At 48.7% G+C, this 20,824-nt stretch overlaps 1 protein-coding gene across 15 annotated transcripts in view; it reads right to left on the bottom strand.

The window, feature by feature from the left end:
• Positions 1-20,824, bottom strand: part of PPP1R12B (protein phosphatase 1 regulatory subunit 12B) — a 201,208-nt gene that overhangs the window by 131,272 nt on the left and 49,112 nt on the right. For 10 of the 15 annotated variants that reach the window (XR_003430659.1, XM_027096046.1, XM_027096053.1 and 7 more), the window contains exons 2-10: positions 19,766-19,896; positions 15,065-15,183; positions 13,406-13,565; positions 12,095-12,239; positions 10,992-11,066; positions 9,192-9,271; positions 8,332-8,525; positions 3,618-3,730; positions 824-1,024 (exon numbers count right to left, since the gene is read on the bottom strand). Coding sequence is in view for 14 of the 15 variants with exons in the window: in XM_027096046.1 (XP_026951847.1) it covers positions 824-1,024; positions 3,618-3,730; positions 8,332-8,525; positions 9,192-9,271; positions 10,992-11,066; positions 12,095-12,239; positions 13,406-13,565; positions 15,065-15,183; positions 19,766-19,896 (1,218 nt within the window). In the remaining variant the exon portion in view is untranslated. The other 5 variants (XM_027096044.1, XM_027096057.1, XM_027096050.1 and 2 more) reach the window with 5 other exon arrangements.

The following is a 20,824-nucleotide window of genomic DNA, read 5'->3' as shown; positions in this document are numbered from 1 at the left end:
CATTCAAAGGCTCATTCCCAACTCTCCTCCATTAAAAACCAACATGTAGGGAAATAGTTCTCATGGGAAAAGCCAGGGCCATCAAACAGGAAAGAGCAGCACCTATCACACCAAGCAGCAGCCCTACAGAGACAGGCAGCTTCTGAAGAGCCACAGACAGCAACTGCACTCTCGAGTTCTTCTCCTCAAAATGCAGCCTCGGGTACAAATGGGCCCCAGAGCTAATGCAGCCCACACACCTCGGGCCCGAGTGTCTCCGGAAACCCAGGACCGAGCGAGGGGTCTGTGGTTGAAGGAGACCCAGCCCCAGAGAGGTGCACCGAGCGAGCCCTGTGAACTCTGGAACCAGAGTGAAGACACAGAAACGTGCTCCTTCTGGATGAACAGCAGATGAGAAGTAGCCGGATCATACATCAATTAATGAACAAATGAGACACTAAGATTTGTTTCTCTAAGTGCTACTCTGCCTGAGCCTCATTAGGATTGAAAGCCCAACCAAGGAACTCTGCTTCTAAACATAAAAAGAATAAATACTGTTACTGGTTCAGAGGAACCTTTTAGGCCGTATCCAAATCTTCATGCTTCTGACCCACTTTTTTGCCCCAGGTAAGGAGGGTAAGGAAGAATGAACAGAAGGTATATGCCAAAAGGAAAAGGGGTCTCTTTCTTTCTTGGCCAAGCAAGTAATAGCAAGCAAAGAGCTACATGATTAATCAACATGCCTGTCTCCTTTTAAAGACTCTGTACTTCCAGCCTCAAATTAGGGACTAGAAAATGTTTTCCTTTGTTCCCGAGGTTGCACTGTCACAGAGGGAAACTGCACCTTTTCTCTGGTGTCCAGCACAGTGGAGATGCGGGGGCTGGAGGCCGAGCGGTGGATGGACGCGCCCCGGTCCCGCAGGGCCTCCCTGGACCTGGCCGCCTCGCCCAGCACGTTTTGGCTGCCGGTCTTCCTGAGGCCCAGCCTCCACGAAGACGGAGACTCATCTCTGGGCTCTTCCGGCTTGTTGAAAAGGCCGGAGAACTACGAGGGACGAAGCAAAGGAAAGGAAGGTCCTTTTGGGTCTTTCCGTCCCCAGCTGAGCTCCGTGGGGCGATGTGGGGCGGAGCAGGGAGAAGCACGCGGCAGGCCAGGCCCGCGCAGGGCTCCCTTTCTCCTGGGCCAGAGACAGCCTAAGAAGCTCCCACCTGGCAGAGCTGCTCGAGGAGTACGACAGCAGGCTGAGTGCTGACCCAGGCCTGGTGACACGCCCCCTCCTGTCCGCTGTGTGCCTGGGGACAGGACACCTCACCTCTCCAGGCCTCAACGTGCCCATCTTCAACCCTGGCAAAGAGCTTACCCCTCTTATAACATGTGGACACTGGGAAACACAGGGCGGGCCAAGGTGTCGCTATGTTTCAAGGTCCTGTGATGAGACTGCGGCAAGCTGATGGAAGGTAACACGCACACAGATGCTAAAGGCCACTCCACTCAAATTCTAACTGCTTATTTCAAGACAATGGTTTATTTGACCGAGGGCAGCAGTTCTAAGCATTTCAGATTTCAGCGAGCAGCAAAATTAAAAAAGAAAAAAAAAATGGTACAAGTCACAGAGTTGCCAGTTTTTAAATTTTGCCAGAACAGCTTTCAGAAATGGATTACCATTTCCGGTACCATCATTTCATTAAAAAAAAGAGAGAGAGAGAAGTAATTTTAACATTAGAAAAGAAGGCTTCATGGAAAGCTTCCATTGTCCTTAGCCATCTCATCCTGCTATAAACCACAGAAAACATCACAGACTAGTGTCAGCCTGAAGACCAGGCTGGGGCACATCTGGTCTACAGACCAGCAGCCGTGGGCCTCTTCCTGGGCCGTGGGGGGCTCTGCTAGATGCGTCGGTCTTTCTGCAGAACCAGGCCACCTCTACCGCCTGGCACAGTGAAAGCGCAACAGAAATGTAAAGCCATGCTTAGCTTTTTCTTTTACCCGACCGTCTGAATGGACAGATTTACGTACTCCTTCCAGCTTCAGAGAATCGATCCCGTCAGCTCTTTCTAAGCCACCTGGTTCTGAGGGGAGAAATGTTTCCCAGCATTCTTTTAGCAAAGTAGAATAAGTATGGGTGTGCGTTTGTATCTTTTTTAATTTAGGACTTTTCCTCTTAAAAAAGCAGGCGATTTAGTCACGCGCAGAAGCAGGGGGAGTGCGCAGGACTGAGAGACTGGACGCTCCCGGGAGCCAGCGCGCAGCTGAGCCTCTGCTGCCTTGTCTCCACAAGGACACCAGAATGCCACCTGCACGTTCACGAGGCTCTGGGAAGATCAGTAAGTTAGCATCTGCAGAAGTACAGAGCTGTCCAAGAGCTGCACTCCAAAGAGCTCGGGCCCGTTCTCCTCAACATCAATCCCACACGCTGCGGAGCCGCGGCATCACCGGCGAGGAGCCGGCAGCTTCTGAGCGGCCTGAGGAGGCTGCCGGAGGCACTCACGTATTTCAACGAGTGCTTTCAACCTCTGCTCTCCATTCATCATCGACTATAAGGACTTAACTCAGGAAAGTAAAATGGAACACGAGAAGTAAAAAAAGAAAAGCAGTCATCAGAACAATCGAGGCTGGATGCTGGCTATCTTCCCAGCCCAACTGAGCTTCACATACGCTCACCTCAACTTCAGATACGAAGAAAACAGGCAACTGACAACACTTCCTTGGTCCCAGGTTACTAGGGCCTGTGTCATCTAAACACACTGTAGCCAAATTTGTTTGGTGATGGCTTTATACTTTTTTAAAATATACTGTGGGCAAAGTCATGGACACAAACATCGTGTCCACTCCTCCAAATCCACGTACTGAAGCCCTAACCCCCAGTGTGATTATACTTGGAGACCAGGTGGTTGTCTGAGAGCCAGGAAGAGCGCCCTCACCATGAACTGAACCTGCCAGCACCTTGATCTTGGAGTTCCAGCCTCCAGACCGTGAGACATAAGTTTCTATTTAAAGCCACCCTGTTTGTGGTATTTTGTTATGGCAGCTGAGCTGACTAAGGCAGGAATATAAAGATGTGGTACATATATACAACAGAGTATTACTCAGCCATAAAAAAGAGTGAAATCATGCCATTTGCAGCAACATGGATGGACCTAGAGATCATCATACTAAGTGAAGTGAGTCAGACAGAGAAAGACAAATACCACATGATATCACTCATATGTGGAATCTAAAAAAAAGGATACAAATGAGCTTATCTATGAAACAGAAATAGACTCACAGACATAGAAAACAAACTTATGGTTACCAAAGGGGAAAGGAGGGGGGGATAAATTAGGAGTTTGGGATTAACAGATACACACCACTATATACAAAATAGATAAACAACATGGACCTACTGTACCGTACAGCATAGGGAACTCTACTAAGTACTTTGTAATAACCTATAAAGGAAAAAAAATGTGAAAAAAAAAAGATATATATGTATGTATAACCAAATCACTTTGCTGTATACCTGAAACTAACCCAACATCGTAAATCAACTATACTCAATTTAAAGAAAAAAAAAAAGCATGAATGTACCTTTAGGGCCTTTCTAACTGTACGTTACCGCAATAGTGGGAACTATCCAAACGAATTCCAAACTACTCACTCTCCTGGCTGAAGAGGTGGAGGAGATGATCTGCGCTGGTGCTGGTGTCTGCTCGGCGGCACTACTCTTGCTTTCGGATTTGGAACGGTTGACGATGGCTCCCGGCTTTTTATCTGTTATTTAAGACAAGAGAAGCAACAAGTACAAGTATGAAAACCTTATCCGTGTGTATGTGTACTTTTCAGCTAACAGAAAGGGTTTACCCATTATCAAAACAGATCATTAGGGCCATGTAATGCTGGGATTCAAACTACCATGAAACCTCTGGCAACCACTGTCTCTTATAAGAAAACAGACTCAAGTGGAATTCCTGTCTTGACAGGTGCCAATTCTAATCCCCACATGTATAGCTGACACTATATGTCACATATAAAATTCATCAGTAAGTACATAGTAAGAATCTACTCTGTTTGGAGGGTTGGGCAGGAAAAGCCAGAGAAGGTATAAGATAGACCTTGCTTTCTAGGCAGTTACAAAAAGAAGAGACGTAAGACGTAAAATAATCATGGTAACAACACAAGGTCAAAGACGTCCGGTGCTGAACTGGTTGATTTAAATCAGCAAGTGCTCCGGGGATTCAGAGAAGAGGCAGATCGTCTGAGGGAGGGAACATAGGGAAGATGCCGTGGGGGAAGCCGGAGGGCACAGAGCAGCAGGAGGAAGGGCCGGGAAGTCACAACACCCACGTCCGCTGGTCAGGAGAGAGGCAGCCACCAAGTGACAAGGGCTCTTGGGGTCACAACAGGAAATAAAGCCAGAGGGTCATGTAGGACACTGTGGTGACATAAGGGGGAGGGGTCCCTCACGGGGCGCTGATAGAAGTCCCGTCTGCCTGCGTCCAGCGGCTGCTGGGCCTCTGGTCCCTGGACTCCAGAAACACAGCCCCAGGGTATCCCACTCATGAACTACGGGACAGTTTTAAGCCACATCCTAGATGTGGGACACTGGGCAAGTTACTTAGCATATTTGAACTTCGATTTTCTCACTGATAAATCAGGGACTCAAATTCTTGTCTTGTGAGTTGCTGTACAGATTAGAGATAAAATGTTTTTAAGTTGCATAACTCAATATTAAGTCCCTAGAAAACAGTTTATTATTATGAACGTCACTGTCTTTGTGGCTACTGTGAATACTCAAGGCAGTCTTTGAATACAGTCGGAACGTCTCTACCCCCAGGAAATGGACCTCACTGCCAAACCTCACTGACACTGTCATAGGCTGACTCCTGGTGAGTCCACACCCTTTGTAGTACCCCTCATACTGACTCCGGGCTTGGCCCTGTGACTTCCTGTGGCCCCTGGGACATCAGCAAACGGGACACAGCAGAGGCCTGGAGAGTGCGTGTGCGCGGAGCTCGCCCCCTCTGATGATGGCTGGAATTCAGCTGCCGTGTGAAGCAGGGGCTGGCCTGCCTGACGACAAGAGACACACGGCCCATTTGCCCCAGACGTCCCGGCAAGCCACCAGGAAGGGAGAAGGCCACCCCTCAGCCACGCACCAACTCGCCACACTCGTGAGTGTGCCGGCACCGCCACACGGACAACAGAGAAGCCGCCCCGGCAGGGCCCTTCCCAAACTACCAACCTGTGACACTGGGTGCGTACAAAGAGTTGTGCTACCTGTCACTAAGTTTTGGGATGGCTTGTTATGCAGCAGTAGATAAGTAACACGTCAAATAAGTAAAAGAAAGGGAAAAACAAATCCAAGTCAAACTGCTTACATTTACCTCAAAATATAATTAACATTCCTTACAACTACGTTTGTACGTAACACACATGGAAACTGTCATTTTATGAGGCTGTACCTGTGGAGGTTTAAAAAGAGGAGACGTGCACTCAACAAGGGCCTGCTCAGTGTGTGCACGCGCGCCAGGCGGCACCTGGAGGTTCAGGCACCACCCGCTCCCCACGCCCCCGCCAGGCTGTGCCGAGCACCTGCCCTGCACAAGGCCCGGCGCTGGGCACCAGGAAGGACGCGAAGGTCAGCAGGACACACGCTGTGTCCCAGCGCCCCGCAGCTCGCTGGTGGGGAGAGCAGAGCAGACGAAGAGGAGAACCGACGTAACACGAACGCTAAGTAGTCCAAGCAACACAAAGGCTCCAACCACAGCTACAGGAGTCAGAAGAGGGGAGGAAACCTCGTAGCTGTGACGACAGGGCTTCGCAAAGGACGCTGCTTTGAGCCAGGCTCTGAGTCAGGAGTAAAATGTCCACAGACAGAAGTGCGCAGGGAAGCCCACAGCCGCCGCCAGCTTCTGAGACTGACCCGCTGGAGCCTCGGTCTCCTCCTCGCTCCTGCCCGGCCTTCCCGACGCAGAAACACACATCCCCTGGGGCCACCCCTCCTCCACCAACTCTATCTCACCTCCCAGCTCCCGTATGTAGCTCTTTTCTGACGACCCCTCCCCTGGGGAGATCCTGCCCTTGCCCCCAGCGTGAGCTTTCTGCCCCTGCTACTCCGAGGAGCCCAGATCAAAGTCGGGGGCTCGGGCACTACACCCACAGCTGTGAGCCCCAAGTCACCTCACCTGCGGTGTCACTTTCCCATTCTAAAAAGTGGAGGCAATAATACATCACCTCAGAGTGTGGGTGTAAGGATTAAATAAAAATGTGTTAAGTGTGTCGCAAATTCAAAAGCTGTATATAGGGACTACCCTGGTGGCACAGTGGATAAGACTCTGCACTCCCAATGCAGGGGGTCCAGGTTCAATCCCCGGTCAGGGAACTAGATCCCGCATGCTGCAACTAAGAGTTCACGTGCCACAGCCCGTGTGCTGCACCTAAGGAGCCCGCGCACCACAACTAAGACATGGCGCAACCAAATAAATAAATAAATAAGCAAGCACTGCATAAATGTGAAGCGCTGCTATGTTCTGTGAGAGCCGTCCCGTGTGTACATGTATTTCTGATGTATTCGTGGGAGGAGGTGAGCTCTGTGTCTTTCTATTCCGCCTCCTTGATCTCCACCCTAAAGGGTCACAATAAACCCCCAAACTCAATGCAGTGTTTTGGACTAGTGAACATCATTGGCTGCATTTCTCTCTCTCACGTGACATGGGCTTTACTCATGTACACGCCTTCCTATCCCCCTACATCCCCGGGATACATTCAACAAAACGTTCAGTGGATGCGGCTGCCTGTCACGTGCCAGGTGCAGTGCTGAGACCTGGGAGTGACGCGCTTGGGATTCCCAGCCCAAGGGCGCTGCAACGGAGAGGAATGAGCAGTGCTGGGGGCCACACGGCGGGGGGGGGGGGGGGGGGCACAGGGAGGGGCCCCTCCTCTGCAGGCTCCTGCACGGGAAAAACCTAGAGAAGGACCCTGCAATCTGGCAGACCCTACAGCTTCTGACGGAAATCATGCAATAAACATCTGATGGCCAGGAACGAGTTCTACAGCACGAATAACTGTTCAGGGGTAGCACACTCAGGCTCGTCCGGGAACTCCAGCGATCCAGCTTGGATAGCACACATCCGCACTTACAGACAACACTGGAAAGGTCAGCTGGAACTGGACTATGAGAGGTCTTGAAGGCCGGGCCACAGGGCTTGGGACTTACTCTGCAAGCAGAGTCAGGAAGGTGGTCATGGAAGGTTTCTGAACAGGAGTGCAGCAGCATCAAGGGGTGTGGGGTGCTTCACCCCAATAGCAACGTGGAGCTGGGCTGCAGGGAACAAGAGATCTGAGGCCTGGGGACGCATCGTGGGTAATTTCAGTAGCCCAGGCAGTGCCCTCCCACTCCGCCAACACCTTGGTAGCTACTAACATAGTGATCCGGCACAGAACAAGTCTAGATGCTCATTCCAGACAATACTGGAAGCCTAAAACATGTAAGCACTCAGTACACAATACCAATATTACAAAGATGAACACACACAGATTTTGACAGACACTACACTGGCATTTCCAGAGCCAGCTGTGCCTGCTTAGGAACAGCAATGCAAGACTTAGTGAACAAAAGGTCGTCTCCTCCACTACAAACCTAGCTGGGCCCGTCTGTTCTACACAAGCAAAGGGTCTCTAACTTCCTCTGAGAGACGGAGACACGGACAAAGGCAGTGCTCTCCTGCAACTGAGAGAAACCACGTCAGTGAAGGCAGACCCACTTTACAAGAGCTGGGGCCCAGCAACCGAAAGAGCTGAGCATCTTCGTGATGGGCAGCCGGCGAGGGCAGAGTCAGAGGGAAACACAGACTTTACTGTTGACATAAACTGAATGTGGACTCTTCCCTCTAACCTGGTCCTCTCACTGAAGACACTGCATCTTCCCGTGGACACCAGTCTGAAGAAATAACATGCCGGTGACTGCAGGACATGGGCGGGTGAAATCTGAGTTTATCACGAGCTCCCAGTTACCCACGAGGACTACTCTGCGGCAGGGGAACCTCTACTCAGCAAAGCCCCGTGTGTCTCTTTCCTAAGTGTTGGCCTTACTGTGTATCAAAACCTCAAGCTAATGTACAGCCTGGCACTCTGACCATGCCCAGCACCCAACTCTCACCGCTGGGGTTCCTGTCTCGCCATATAACAAACGTAAGGAGTGCCATATGATGTATATCATCAATAAGAGTCATAAGGGTAAATACGATTTTGTTCCTTCTTCAATCCCCACATCAGGAATTGAAGGAGTGCCACATAATGGGAAGGAAAAAGAAAAAGACTTGGAGGTTCTGTTTAGGGAATCGGTTCCACCTGAGGGCCCTGGCATCACCTGCCTTGTGACAAGCAGTGACCCCCCGTGCTCTGCAGACAGAGGGTCTCGGCATCACCCGCCTCCTTCTCGGTTTCTGACTCAGAAGCCTCATCTTCACCTTCGTCCTCGTCTGAGCTGGAGCTGCTGGATTCTTTGTTTTCATCCTCCATTTCTTGGGGCTTTGGTGTCTCCTCCTCATAGAGCATCTTCTCTTTGCTAAATTAAAGACGACAATTTGAGCGCAATTGAGAAAGGACACACCGTTTCCTACGCTCACTGGGGATCCGGTGTGAGAAGGACAAGCCCATGAAGCTCTGTGCGGAAGCAGTAACAGAGAGGTATTCAAACCCTCCTTTACGTCCGTATTCTTCTGAATCCTGGGTTTTCTGCTGACTACGGGTTGGTACTGGATTTGAGAGTGTGACAGAAGATCCAGCAAGTTTATCACACAGGAACAGGAGGGCTGTGCATCTTCATGATGAGTGAGCAGGTAAATACTTTTTAATCATTTAACAAATGTTTACTGAGTGCTTCTCACACGCCAGGACCATGCCAGGCGACAGTATGGTGTAAACAGAACAGACACGGCCCCTGAGCTCAGACCTTCTAGGTAGGGAAGGAGTTGGGACTAAGAACCCTTCAGCCGGGAAAAAAGCAATGCACACAGTCTCCGTTAATTCACAAATTTAAAACACGCCCACCCACTCTCAGTGTCCCCCCCCCCCCAAGTCAATGCCACTCACCTCCTTGCCCCTCAAACATTCCCACGTGTTTAAAGATCATTTGGCTACAAACACGGGGTCTCTTCACTGGATAAATTCTCAAGCTAAACGTGTCACACTCAGCAGGGCTCATCACATTTCTCAAACCCAAATATCTTACTTCTTAAAGAGTCTACCGTGCAACTTGCTGTTCAGGTCCGACTCAATGAGCTTATTCCGTGTCTCTTTTTCACTTCGAAGCTGGAAATTGAGAAAACAGAACAAAGGGAAGATGTTGACTATTGGTAAAAAATCAGCAGCCACGAGAAAAACTAAAATGGCCCCTGTTACCGGACCAACACCAAAGCGGGGGAGAGGACTGGGGAGAAGGGAGACACATCAGCTGTGTGCTGCGTCTCCTTGGAAGATAATGACAGAGGAAGATTCTCATTCAATAAGAGGAAATCCACAGCGTTAGAGCTTCAATGAAAACTGCCCCATCAAATATCCAAACCCAATCGTCCCAAAAAGCCTAGGTGTAAAGGATAAAACGCCAGAAGTACCTCTGAAAGAACTCTTCATGATCCGTATACTGAATTACGTTGGCTCAACGGTTCTAAAGAAGCAGCAGGTGCCAAATGGGAAATAAGCCCTTGGAAAAAACTGCCCGGTACTTGCTCTAGACAAAATGTACTTAAATGCCTGGACCCCAAAGTTATGCAGGGGGCAAAGGCAGGCACCATTCCCAGTAGCATAGAAATGTTATTTAGTGAGGATATTACTCATGTACAAAGACCGAACCATGCTGGGTAAAGGATACACGAGAACTCTCTACTATTTCCACAACGTCTTTGTAAGCTTCAAAATTATTTCAGAATAAAAAATTTAAAAAACAACAAACACCTAACCATGCAAATGATCATCTTATATTAGGAAGGCTGCTGCTGCCCAGAAATCGATTCCAGCTGCTCATCAGAGGGGACAACTGAACCGCAAGCTGCGTCTGCGCTCTGGGTCTGCAGCTTTCCCAGCCAGCCCTGAAGAAATGAGCGTCTCCACTCCCCAGTCCAGACGGTGCTGAGCACAGGGGAGGGCAGGACAGCTGATCTGTCCCGTCACTGAACCACACGGGTCTTTCATTCAGAACTGCTCTCAGCTTCTCACATTCTCCTGAACTCGAGCTCATGTGCCCTGGGCCACAGCCCACGCAAAGGAAAACACAAGGAAAGCTAGTGATTTTTTCCTGTCCTACTCTGCTTAAACAGGAGATTCTCAAGGCCCTAATGTGACTGACTTTATCCTCCTCACCTAACTCCTCCTCTCTCTTTCAGGTAGAGTGTGACTCACTCCCTGTTCACTCGAGTATTGGCAGGGTTTTCCACCCTGCAGTCTGGACGAGGGTACCATGCTTACATGGTCCTCCTGTGCTGCACGAAGCAGAAGGGCACAGACAACCAAACCATCAAAGATCTAGAAGAAGAGGGAGAAGAGGACTGAATTTTGGATATTTGATGAACGGAATAAATATGAAGCACTGACCAAGCACTGTCCAATGCCAAATGTTTTCGTTTTTGTGGGTTTGTTTGCTTTTTAAGAAATATATCCCTCCCTGTAATCAATTTTCTTTCAACAAAGAAGTCCTTTCAGTCAGTAAGGAAAAGTTATGAGGTGTCCTCTACCCCTATTTGCAAAAACTTCTGACTTGAACACACCACGCTCATTTTCTAGAGCTCGAGGGTAACTAGAGTCGTCGTCGCCATCATGTTTGCCTTTCAGCTGCTTGAAGGCTCTAAGATAAGGAGGAGATAGCAAGCGAACTTTAGCAACAACAGTTTCTGGTATATTTTCTTCTAACAGACTCTGCGGATATTTCTGGAGGGAACCACTGCCATTGCTGGAATGCAGGGACGTCCAACTCCACTCTCAGCAGACAAACTACAGCTGGTGTGGCCTGTGGCGTGGACTGTCCCCCCAGACTCACCACGCTCTGCTTCTTCTGCAGCATCTCCAGGTGCTCCACGAGGCCCTCGTCAGCCACATCAAACGGTGTCTGGCCCTGGCAGAGAAAAGGGGCGCCATGACCAATCGGAAGCAGACGCAGCGATCACGGGACTTTATCAGAGAACTAGTGGATGTCCACTGTATGCCTCTGACTCCAGTGACAGCTGCTTCACTGACTAGTCTACTCGACACCGTGGTAATACCTTCATCTATCCCAGAGGAAACACAACAAGAAACAGCAAACCCTAAAATACAGGGCTTTATATTTTGTAAAGCTGTATGGAGGAAATCACCACATTATTTCTAATGTTTATTGCCTCTTGGCAAATGATCAACTGAAATCTCTACTTGTACCTATTCTAAAATGCTCTTGATTGCTATGATAAATTCAACAAAGGGCTCTTAGAAGCCTCAGAAGGAGGTCCAGGGCACGGGTGCACTAAAGACTAAGTCCCAGGAATCACCTCCCTTTAAGTGAGAGAAGGGTTGTCTCTTAGGAAACAGCGCAGTTAAGGACCCTAACCCATAATGTGAGAATGAACCCTGGGTCAGGAGAGATGGGAGGTAGATAAGAACATCTACGAAGTAAAACGCCATGTCTCTGGATTCCTAGAAAACCAGCAGATGTAGGGATAGAAGTTGCAGGACTTCTGTATCGCTTCAAGCGCGGCTGAAGAAGACTTTCAGCCAAACTGCAGGATCTCATCGTTACAACGTTTTTTAACAACTGGATGTGACTAGGGCTCAGCTATTAAGTCTTTGAATTAAAAGTAAAACCGAAGTATTTCACAGTTCACCACAGATAGTGGCCTCGGGCTTCCCCACTGCTCATTTCTGCTACGGGGAAAAATCTTTTTTTTTTTTTCCTGTGTGTTTGCTTTAGGGGCTTCAGCATAAACAGACGCAGCAGAGCGGCTCAGTGGAGCTTGATGTTACAAAGCCAACGTGTCTGCGTGGATAACGGGGCGGGAAGAAGAACTACAGCTACCAGGGATGCCCAAGCCTGGACAGCAAGCCTGGTCACTTAGCAGGGACTTGAAGCCTTTTGTTCCCGAGCCCCGTTAGAGGGTGGCGCTCACTAACCAGTTTGCTCCTGACGTCCATGTCACAGAGGGCTTCTGCCAGGATGGAGCACGCCTCCTTCACCCCCCAGTGTGCGGCGGCATGGAGCGGGGTCCAGCCGTCGCGGTCCTGGACATTGAGCTCATAGCCAGCCTGAGTCAAAAGTCTGAGGAGAAACCCCAAACCAGCCATTACGTGCTCGGTGGCAGAGCTCTGTGCCACACCAGCGGCCACCCAGCTGGCGTTTCAGGCCTGCCCTGCGCCGCCACCCGGCCGCTACGGCCCAGCTCAGCGCCAGCTACTGCCTGAGAGCCGCCACGGGTAAGCTTCAACCACCCTCGGCCAGAGGCCGCGGTGCTCCGTGGCACACCCATGTCCCACCACGCAGGCACCTGAGGCCAGCCAGCGCCTAGCTCAGCTCCGTCAGGGAGTGCTGTCAGCTTTCCAGCGCCGGAAGCGGCTGTCGGACACCTGATTCTCTCACTCTCTCACTAGCTCTCTGGCTGGTCTTCCCCGGACACCACGCTCGCAACTCCGACTCCACGGGAGCATGTGCAGGGGCCGCTCGCTAACGCTAAGGCTACAGCCCAGCTGTGTGCGTGGAGGACAGCGTGACTCTTGAGGCCCTGGCGGCACCGGGCGGACGCAGGCGGCCTACATCGTGGGACTCCAGACGCCGTCCAAGAAACGAGCACGTGAACATGCTGCCAGGCAGAAAGGTGCACCGACACTCACCACACAGACTAGGAAGCTCGTACTGGGTGGAACACGAGGCAGTGACAGCATCTGGTGACAAGACACATGCGGTGCCACCAGCAGCCCAGGTACTGGGCAAGCCCAGGAGCAGAGCCACACAAAGCGGGGAAGGATGTAAAGGGAAAGGGGAACAGGCAGAGAAGAGCCCAGATTCCTCGTGTACGTGTGACCATCCTACTCCAGCTGGACGCTGCACACTCGAGACCTGTGTCATTAATCTAACGAGTCAAAGAGGACCAAAAGGATGGCGAGTCTGCTCTGTGCTGTGCGTCACCAGAAGGGGAGGTGCCAGGGGTGCTAACGATGAACTGTGGAGCTGGAGGCGGCCACGCAAGGTCCCCTTAGGCCAGTCCAGCTCAACTCTGCCTCACATCAGACCCGTCAGGAGAAGCTAGAGGGCGGTGTGGCGGGAGGAGGGAGGGGAAGAGTACCAGCAAACACAGAAGGAGAGACTGCGCGGCCCAGGAGGGAAGCAGCAAAGAAACGCAACACAGCTGAAGACCTAATCCATCCCGCGTCCAAACCAACTCCTCTTCTCCCGGTCTGTGCAGCCCAGACCACGTGCGTGGACGTTACCTGAGGACCTCATAGTAGCCCTTGGCGGCAGCCACGTGGAGGGCAGTGGCCCCTGAGCGCGCCTGCCTCACATCCTGTATTTTCCCGCTGTTGAGCCACTGGCGGGCGTCCTGCAGCATCTGCTGTTCCTCTGCCTTCCTCGACTGCTCGAGATCGACCCCTGCAGAAACCAGATCCAGAGAGCCAGCATCATCAAAGGTCCCTTAGATTCAAAACACATCCTAAATACAACCACTAACGGCAGTTAGTCATCAAGTGGGGTCGTCTTCAGATTTATCTTCATTTAGAAGAGCCATGACATTTACAGACTCATCAGTAGTTTTATCAGGGTTAAATCACCAGGTTAAATAGTACTTGATGGCAGATCCATTAAGGGACCATACTTAACAGTGTTTTCAGTTTTAAGAACATAAAAAAAGGGAATATTATTTTATATTATAGTATTTGTACAAAGTACAAAGTACAAATTTGTACTTTGTACAAAAATTTGTACAAAATTTGTACAAATACAAGTACAAAGTACAAATTCCTTCCCTTTTTAAGAAGTCACTTGTAAATTGTAACACCAATCTGAGGAGATAAGGCTGAGTGGCACTTGATGGTAAATTAGGCATAAAGTTCTTCATTTCAATATGACACAAAAACTATACACAGTATTCATACAAGTATTTTCTGCCCTAGAACATCATTATTTTAAGGCAGGGGTCAGCATACGTTCTATTTAGGGCCAGATGTTAAATAAATGTTTTCAGCGTTGCAGGCCATTTGGTCTGTCACAGCTATTCAGCTCTGCTGTAGGAGTGCAAATGCAGCTTTGGATAACATGTGAGCAAACGGATATGGCCAGGACTGGCCCTGACTGTTCTAAAGCATCATGTCAGAAAAGGTCACTGGAGAGAAATCTTTTGGACTCAACTGCAGATTGTGGGTAAAGTGGTTTAACAGAAAGACTACACATCACTATAAACCATGTCCACAGAGTTTTGTGGTGGTTCTAGCAAACGCCCTAAGACCTGTCCTCCCTGCTAACTAACGAGCGTTATTTGCTACTTTTTTAACTAAAAGAACCCAAAGACCTCCAGTAGCAGAATCCTGACCTAGTCTCTGAAATGGATTCTTCCGAAAATATAAAATAAGTTCCTTCAGAGTTTATTCTTCTAAGTTAGCTTCCTTACCGTGACAAACTACCCAAATAATTTTCATGATTAGTATGGTTAAAGATCATTTCAGAGGTTGCAATAAATACCTCAACCAGCACCCCTTTCAGCTCTCATCAAGAGAAAAGATGCAAAGTCATAGCAGAATCTGGCCAGTACTCAAGGGGACACTGTATCTCATCCCTTCTTTAGACTTCACAGTGTGGAGCAAAGTCCACACCGTGCACACAGAGTAAGACACGCTCATGCCCCTCCTCAGTCTAACCTGCATCATCAAACAACAGTCAGGTCGCCTAACTGCACAATGGGTACACAGCCCCAGAATGGAAAAAACAAGGAAGGACTGGCCCTCCTTTTGGCATCTGGCCTATTCTTGTGTGGGTATTAAGAGGGTATGTGATGTGGGTAATGATGACTAACGCTGTGCGGGTAGACCCAACCTTCCTATCACACTACAGCGCACGGCCCTGCACAGCAGAGCCTCACCTACCCCCTAGCTTACCTTGCTTCTTCACTTGCTGCAGAAGAAGATCCTTCATGGCAGGCTCTTCTGCGAGGTCAGAGGGGACTTCCCCTTCACTGTTCACAACACCCACGCTGGCTCCATGGTTAATGAAATACCTGTGCAGACAAGATCCAGAATCAAGGTTCTCTCTCCAGTCTAACATCAGCTTACACTCCTATCCCTGGGGTTCAATGCAGAGCACGGCCTCTGTTCTGGAGTTTTTAATGTGGTCCCAGATAAGGTATTCCACTGTTAATTTCTAACTTCACTAGCCTTCAATAATTAGGATCAAAAGCTTCCCTATTTCTTGGTAAGAACAATGCCTACAAGCGGGATTTCCTTCACACTCATGTTCCTAACCCCCACCCTCTCATTCCCAGTGGACAGCAAGAGACTCTCTAAATATCACAAGGAAGACATGCAGCCCTAAAGCTCACCCACCATCCCTGGGGTCCAAACACAGGCTCCCAAAAGGACTTACTACACCTGTAATATTGAGAATGAGAGTTCCCAGAAGACACGTAAAGAAGTAATTCTCACAGAAACTTTCCCAATGCCACATTAAGAGTATATTAAGTAGTGTTGGGGCATGAAAACAGAAAAATAAAGGACGAATTAAAATTTTCATCAATCTGCCTAAGTTACGCCTTCATAGAACTCTCCCTTCAACCAGCCAGGTATATGAAATCTACACTCTAAGAAGAAACTAAATTACTGAGGAAACAAATTGTTCTATTCTAAATGATTAAATTCTATATTGAAATATAATACTTGATCCTAAAGAAGAAAGGTCTGACAATTTTAATACCTTACATAGATCCTTTTTGATTTTCAAAGTACTTTCACGTAAAATTATATAATGAGTCTTAAACAATTTTATGAAGTAGGCAAGGTGGGTACTATTAGGGGGCAAATGGCAGAGGTTATGCCCCAGTCTTTTGAATTCAAGTCTAGTTCACCTTGGCACTAAATCAAGTTACTTTGGGGCCAGTGAGAATCCCAATTATGCTGGGAGCTCTATCAAATATAAGTATTTAAAGGAGAAAGAAAAACTGTTTAAATTAAACTTCAACGAATCAACAATTCAGTAAGCATGTACTGGTTCCCTCCTGCGTTTAAAGGTACCACATTTTAGACACTGTAGAAGATCTTAAGAGGATAATCAACGCATGGCCACTGTATTCAAGGAGGCAGAGGAGAATCAACAAAGATTACATCAAGACCACGTTTTTGCTTTCTCATTGCCTAGTACCTAGTATAAATAGAGCTTCAATAAATGTTTTTAACTTACAGATTGATTCCACATATATGAACTCATCTCATTTTCAGCTTTCTCCATCTTTCCCTCACAGACTCAGACAGAAACAAACTCTTTCTCCTCCAAGGCTAACCTGCTCCACGTGTTTTCTTAATTGTACTGAGGCCCGGTCCTCTGTCCATCTGTTGCCCCTCATTTCCCTAATCAAGAGCTCCTCTCTTTTGGTTTCTCCCCTTCAGGACAAAGAGGATGTTCAACTACACCTCCCCAACCCTGAAAAATCAAAATGCAAGTAATATACACAGTAAGCACTCGATAAATGCTTTCTGGATGGAACTGTACCCTCTGCTCCAATCAAACTCGATGCCTCACTGAACCCAGACACACCCCACTGTCGCCCGGTCTCTCCCACAGATTGAGTAGTTTCTCCCAACTGATGAAACACCCTCCCCTTCTCCTTTCCCTGCTAGAAACGTTTCATATCTTTCAAGGTCCACTGAAAATGCCTTTGCCTGTTCTCACCAACCACACATTCCCTCTCCTTCCGTGAACTCAGTCCTCCCCAGCACTAAGTCCGCGCTCCTGTCGTGACACACGCGGGTCTTGATGCAGCTGCCCCACCAGGCTGGAAGCTACTTCAGGGCAACAGCTGTGCCCTTCTCATGGCTATCACTGCCATGAGGTCTGACGTGCTCTTTCCTCTCTTGGCAACCCACAAATACTAGGTGAAATAAATAAAACATCTTAGCCACTCTGCTCTGACACCCATTCCATTCTTTACTGGATCAGGCACAATGTCACTTGGGCATACAGGCCCCTGCTTTTCCCTTTTCCGACAAGTTCTTAGACCCATGATCAGGAAGACTCATTTCTAGAAAGTAATCTGGTTCAGAAAGAGATTCTTCTTAAGTAAGGCTACCTTCCTAAACCATTTTAAGGGTGAGGAGGAAACAGGAAAAACCTCTCTAGCTTCACACTTTTACCTGAACAAGAATCCATACCAACCTATGAGGTACGATTTTTTAATTTATTATTATTTTTTTATCTTTGGCCGCACCATGCAGCGTGTGGGATCTTAGTTCCCTGACCAGGGATCAAACCTGGGTCCCCAGGGGCTTCCCTGGTGGCTCAGTGGTTGGGGGTCCACCTGCTGATGCAGGGGACACGGGTTCGTGCCCCGGTCCGGGAAGATCCCACATGCCGCGGAGCGGCTGGGCCCGTGAGCCATGGCCGCTGAGCCCGCACGTCCGGAGCCTGTGCTCCGCAACGGGAGAGGCCACAACAGCGAGAGGCCCGCGTACCGCCAAAAAAAAAAAAAGATACAAAAAGAAAAATGACAAAATGATCAAATGCTAATCGTATCTGAAACACTGTTCAGAGGCCCTGAGGTGAGCCAACCAAAATGAGTAGCATAAGCAACGGGGTTCTTTCGTTGTCCAGAAAATGCTGCTGCACAGATGAGTATGTAAAGATGATCAAGTGGATACCGTCTAAGGGTGACGCACAGCAGAAGGTAAGGAGGGCCGTTCCCACCACCCCACCACAAAGGGGGTCTGGTCCAGCTCATCTTTCCTGGCCAGACTTTCATGTCTGACTAGTAATCGCCTGTATGGAAACAGTAACTCTCATCAATTCATTTCACTCAAGGTAGTATTTATTTGGGCAAGAGACACTTAAATTGTGAACTTATTTCCAAAGGAACTATGTTCATCCACAAAGATGAGACAAAGAAACCACCGTGAAAAAGCATTTACAATCATCCTCTGTACTCAGTTTCACAAAAGGAAGAAAAAAGAGCCCCCGTGGATCACGCCAACACGAGGGGCCCTAATTCCAAGCGTGAGCTCTGCCTGTTACCTTCCAATGGAGAAAAGTGAAATCCTTGAATTGATGAGATTCGATAGCTCAAAATCACAAACAAGCCACCTGCACAAATAACCAACTATCAATGATGAGGGGCTAACATGTTCTATAAAGGTTTCTTAGATACAGTTTTCAAGTGAAAATGGAAACCTCTGAGGAAGCCACCTTAACTCCTCAGCATCGGAACGTTGGTGAATGGGTTAGGCTGAGAATCAGAGCCCTCCCGTGAGACCCTGCGAAGGGGCAGCCCGGCGAGAGGAGGCGACTGATTCACGGAACCAGAACGGAGACAGGATAAAACCGCGCTGCTGACTCCTGCTGGCGGTGGGGCCAGGCCAGCCACCCGCTTTTTAGAACAAGAAGCCCAGTCAACACCAGTGCTTCGGCCTGATCTTTCTCTGCCTCTGACCCTGCCGTTGTCTGACTTCCCCCACTGGGCACCCTCCCCCAGGACACCCGGGCAAAGTAGTTTCTGTGGGAGGCCATTCCCAGGCCTCTGCAGAGCTGTTTGCTGAACAGATGAAATGTAACGGAGCTCTAATCCTACTGAAAGTGGCCTTAAGACAAGCAACTGCATCTTCAAAGGACCACAGCATATCATGATTTTATTTAGAGAACTTGCCTTAGCAATCTACACTTACTCTCATGTAGAATACACTCAACTGCCTCATTTTAAAGATGTTTTAAGTGCCAACGTCTCTTTCTATTTAAAAATAGCCTCCCTGACCACTCCTTCATTCAACAGACATCTACTTAGTGCCCCTTCCAGCCCAGACACTATGTGGTTGGGATTCTTCTGCCCAGGGAGGGGCCCCGGCTGTGCTGGAGGCTGGTCTCAATGAGGGCTGGGCTGGGGGTGGGGGGGTGTGCGTGCCCCTCCCACCCTTCCTTTGCTCAGACGCTTGTCTCTCACTCTTCTGCTATTACCTACGTGAATTCTGTGACCAGCAGCCAGGCATTCTCCACCTTCATTTGTATTAAGCATTGCTTTTTTAAAAAGAAAACAATATAACAGGTTTACAAAAAAGTCCAGAAAAATTCTCCAGGCCTGCCCACATGTGTCCAGCTATAGTTGCTCAAAAAGTCAACCCAGGGCTTCCCTGGTGGCACAGTGGTTGAGAGTCCGCCTGCCGATGCAGGGGACGCGGGTACGTACCCCAGTCCGGGAAGATCCCACATGCCGCGGAGCGGCTGCGCCCGTGAGCCATGGCCACTGAGCCTGCGCGTCCGGAGCCTGCGCTCCGCAACGGGAGAGGCCACGGCAGTGAGAGGCCCGCGTACCGCAAAAAAAAAAAAAAGTCAACCCAGACGGTGCAACAGACAGAAGCCACCTCTGCATATCCCAACAAATATGAATTACCTGAAAATAGAAGCAAACACAAAATTTCAACTAAAAAAACTACAGATTTAGCAGCTATGTAAAACACAGCATCAATTATTCCTTAAAAATAATTCTATTTCCTGCTTTTATAATTTGCGGTAAAGAGAAATTACTACTATTTATGAAATTCAAATCCTTCAGAGTGGAAGAGGAACGAAGGCTGTCCCACAAGCGCCCCACCGGCACAGACACTCACTCCGCGATGTTGAGGTGGCCACAGGACGCTGCTGCGTGGAGGGGCGTCCAGCCCTCGCTGTCCTGCTGGTTCACACTGGCTCCGTTCTCCACCAGAAACTTCACCATGTCCACATTTTCATCAATACAAGCCTGAAAAGAAAAGTCCATCCATTTACTCAGCAAGTGCTTACTGAGTTCTACACCACGCCAGACGCTGCTCTGGGCACGGACAATGCAGCAGCGCTGATGAAACACTAATTTCCATTTCTTGCATCCTGACGCAAGTGTCCAGAGCGTGACTTCTCAGCTTTGTGATCTTATGCAAATCCCTGAATTCTTCCCATGCCTCAGTATCTCAGCTGTGAAACAGGCATAATGATATTTAATCTTACTTAGTGTGCTGTTAGGGTTAAACGAGGAAAGTGACTTCTAAAACTATAAATGGGTGAGCTGTTTCATCATTATAAAAAAAGAGGGAATGTTAGGAACCACTAATTTGCCCATGAATTTTAAAGGAAAATAGTCACATAGGATCAAATGCAACTTTCTCAGTGGGAAGTTGCAGTTTATCTTCTAGGGTTGCTAAACTATCCCCACTTTGGTGAGAAAGGGTGCAGTGATCCTTCAAACAGAAGAAATGTATTTTCTTTTCACGTATCTTCTGAATAGCCGCAGACAATATGGCAAAGTATGTTTGCAGTTGTGATTGGCTGGGCATCCTTAGCTGCCCAACTCACAGCAACAATGAGAAGGCAGAGAGGCTTTCTGCATAAAGCCTTCCGGCCTACCAGAAGCCCAAAAGGAACAGTCACAAACAGCAGCGAGGCCTGCCAAGACCCAAAGGCCATCTAGACTATCGACAGAGTAAAAGGAGGCAAAAAGCCCACACCGGTAAGAGTGACCATCATCAAGGCTGCGGTGGATCCAAAACAGCTGAGACAATTCAGGACCAGAAACAAATGAGAGTCCTCTTTCTAAAATTTGTCTCTTAACCCCCTCCTTTTCAAAAAGAACAAAGGTTAAAGCTTTAGCTGAGAAACAATTATCTGGATCAAAATGATTTTTTTTTTTTTTTTTC

Source organism: Aethalodelphis obliquidens, unplaced genomic scaffold (assembly GCF_003676395.1).
Source record: "Aethalodelphis obliquidens isolate GAN/ISIS:26980383/991018 unplaced genomic scaffold, ASM367639v1 scaffold97, whole genome shotgun sequence".
Taxonomy (NCBI): domain Eukaryota; kingdom Metazoa; phylum Chordata; class Mammalia; order Artiodactyla; family Delphinidae; genus Aethalodelphis; species Aethalodelphis obliquidens.
Note: the sequence above shows the minus strand (reverse complement) of the source record. Positions and strands in the feature narration are given on the sequence as shown.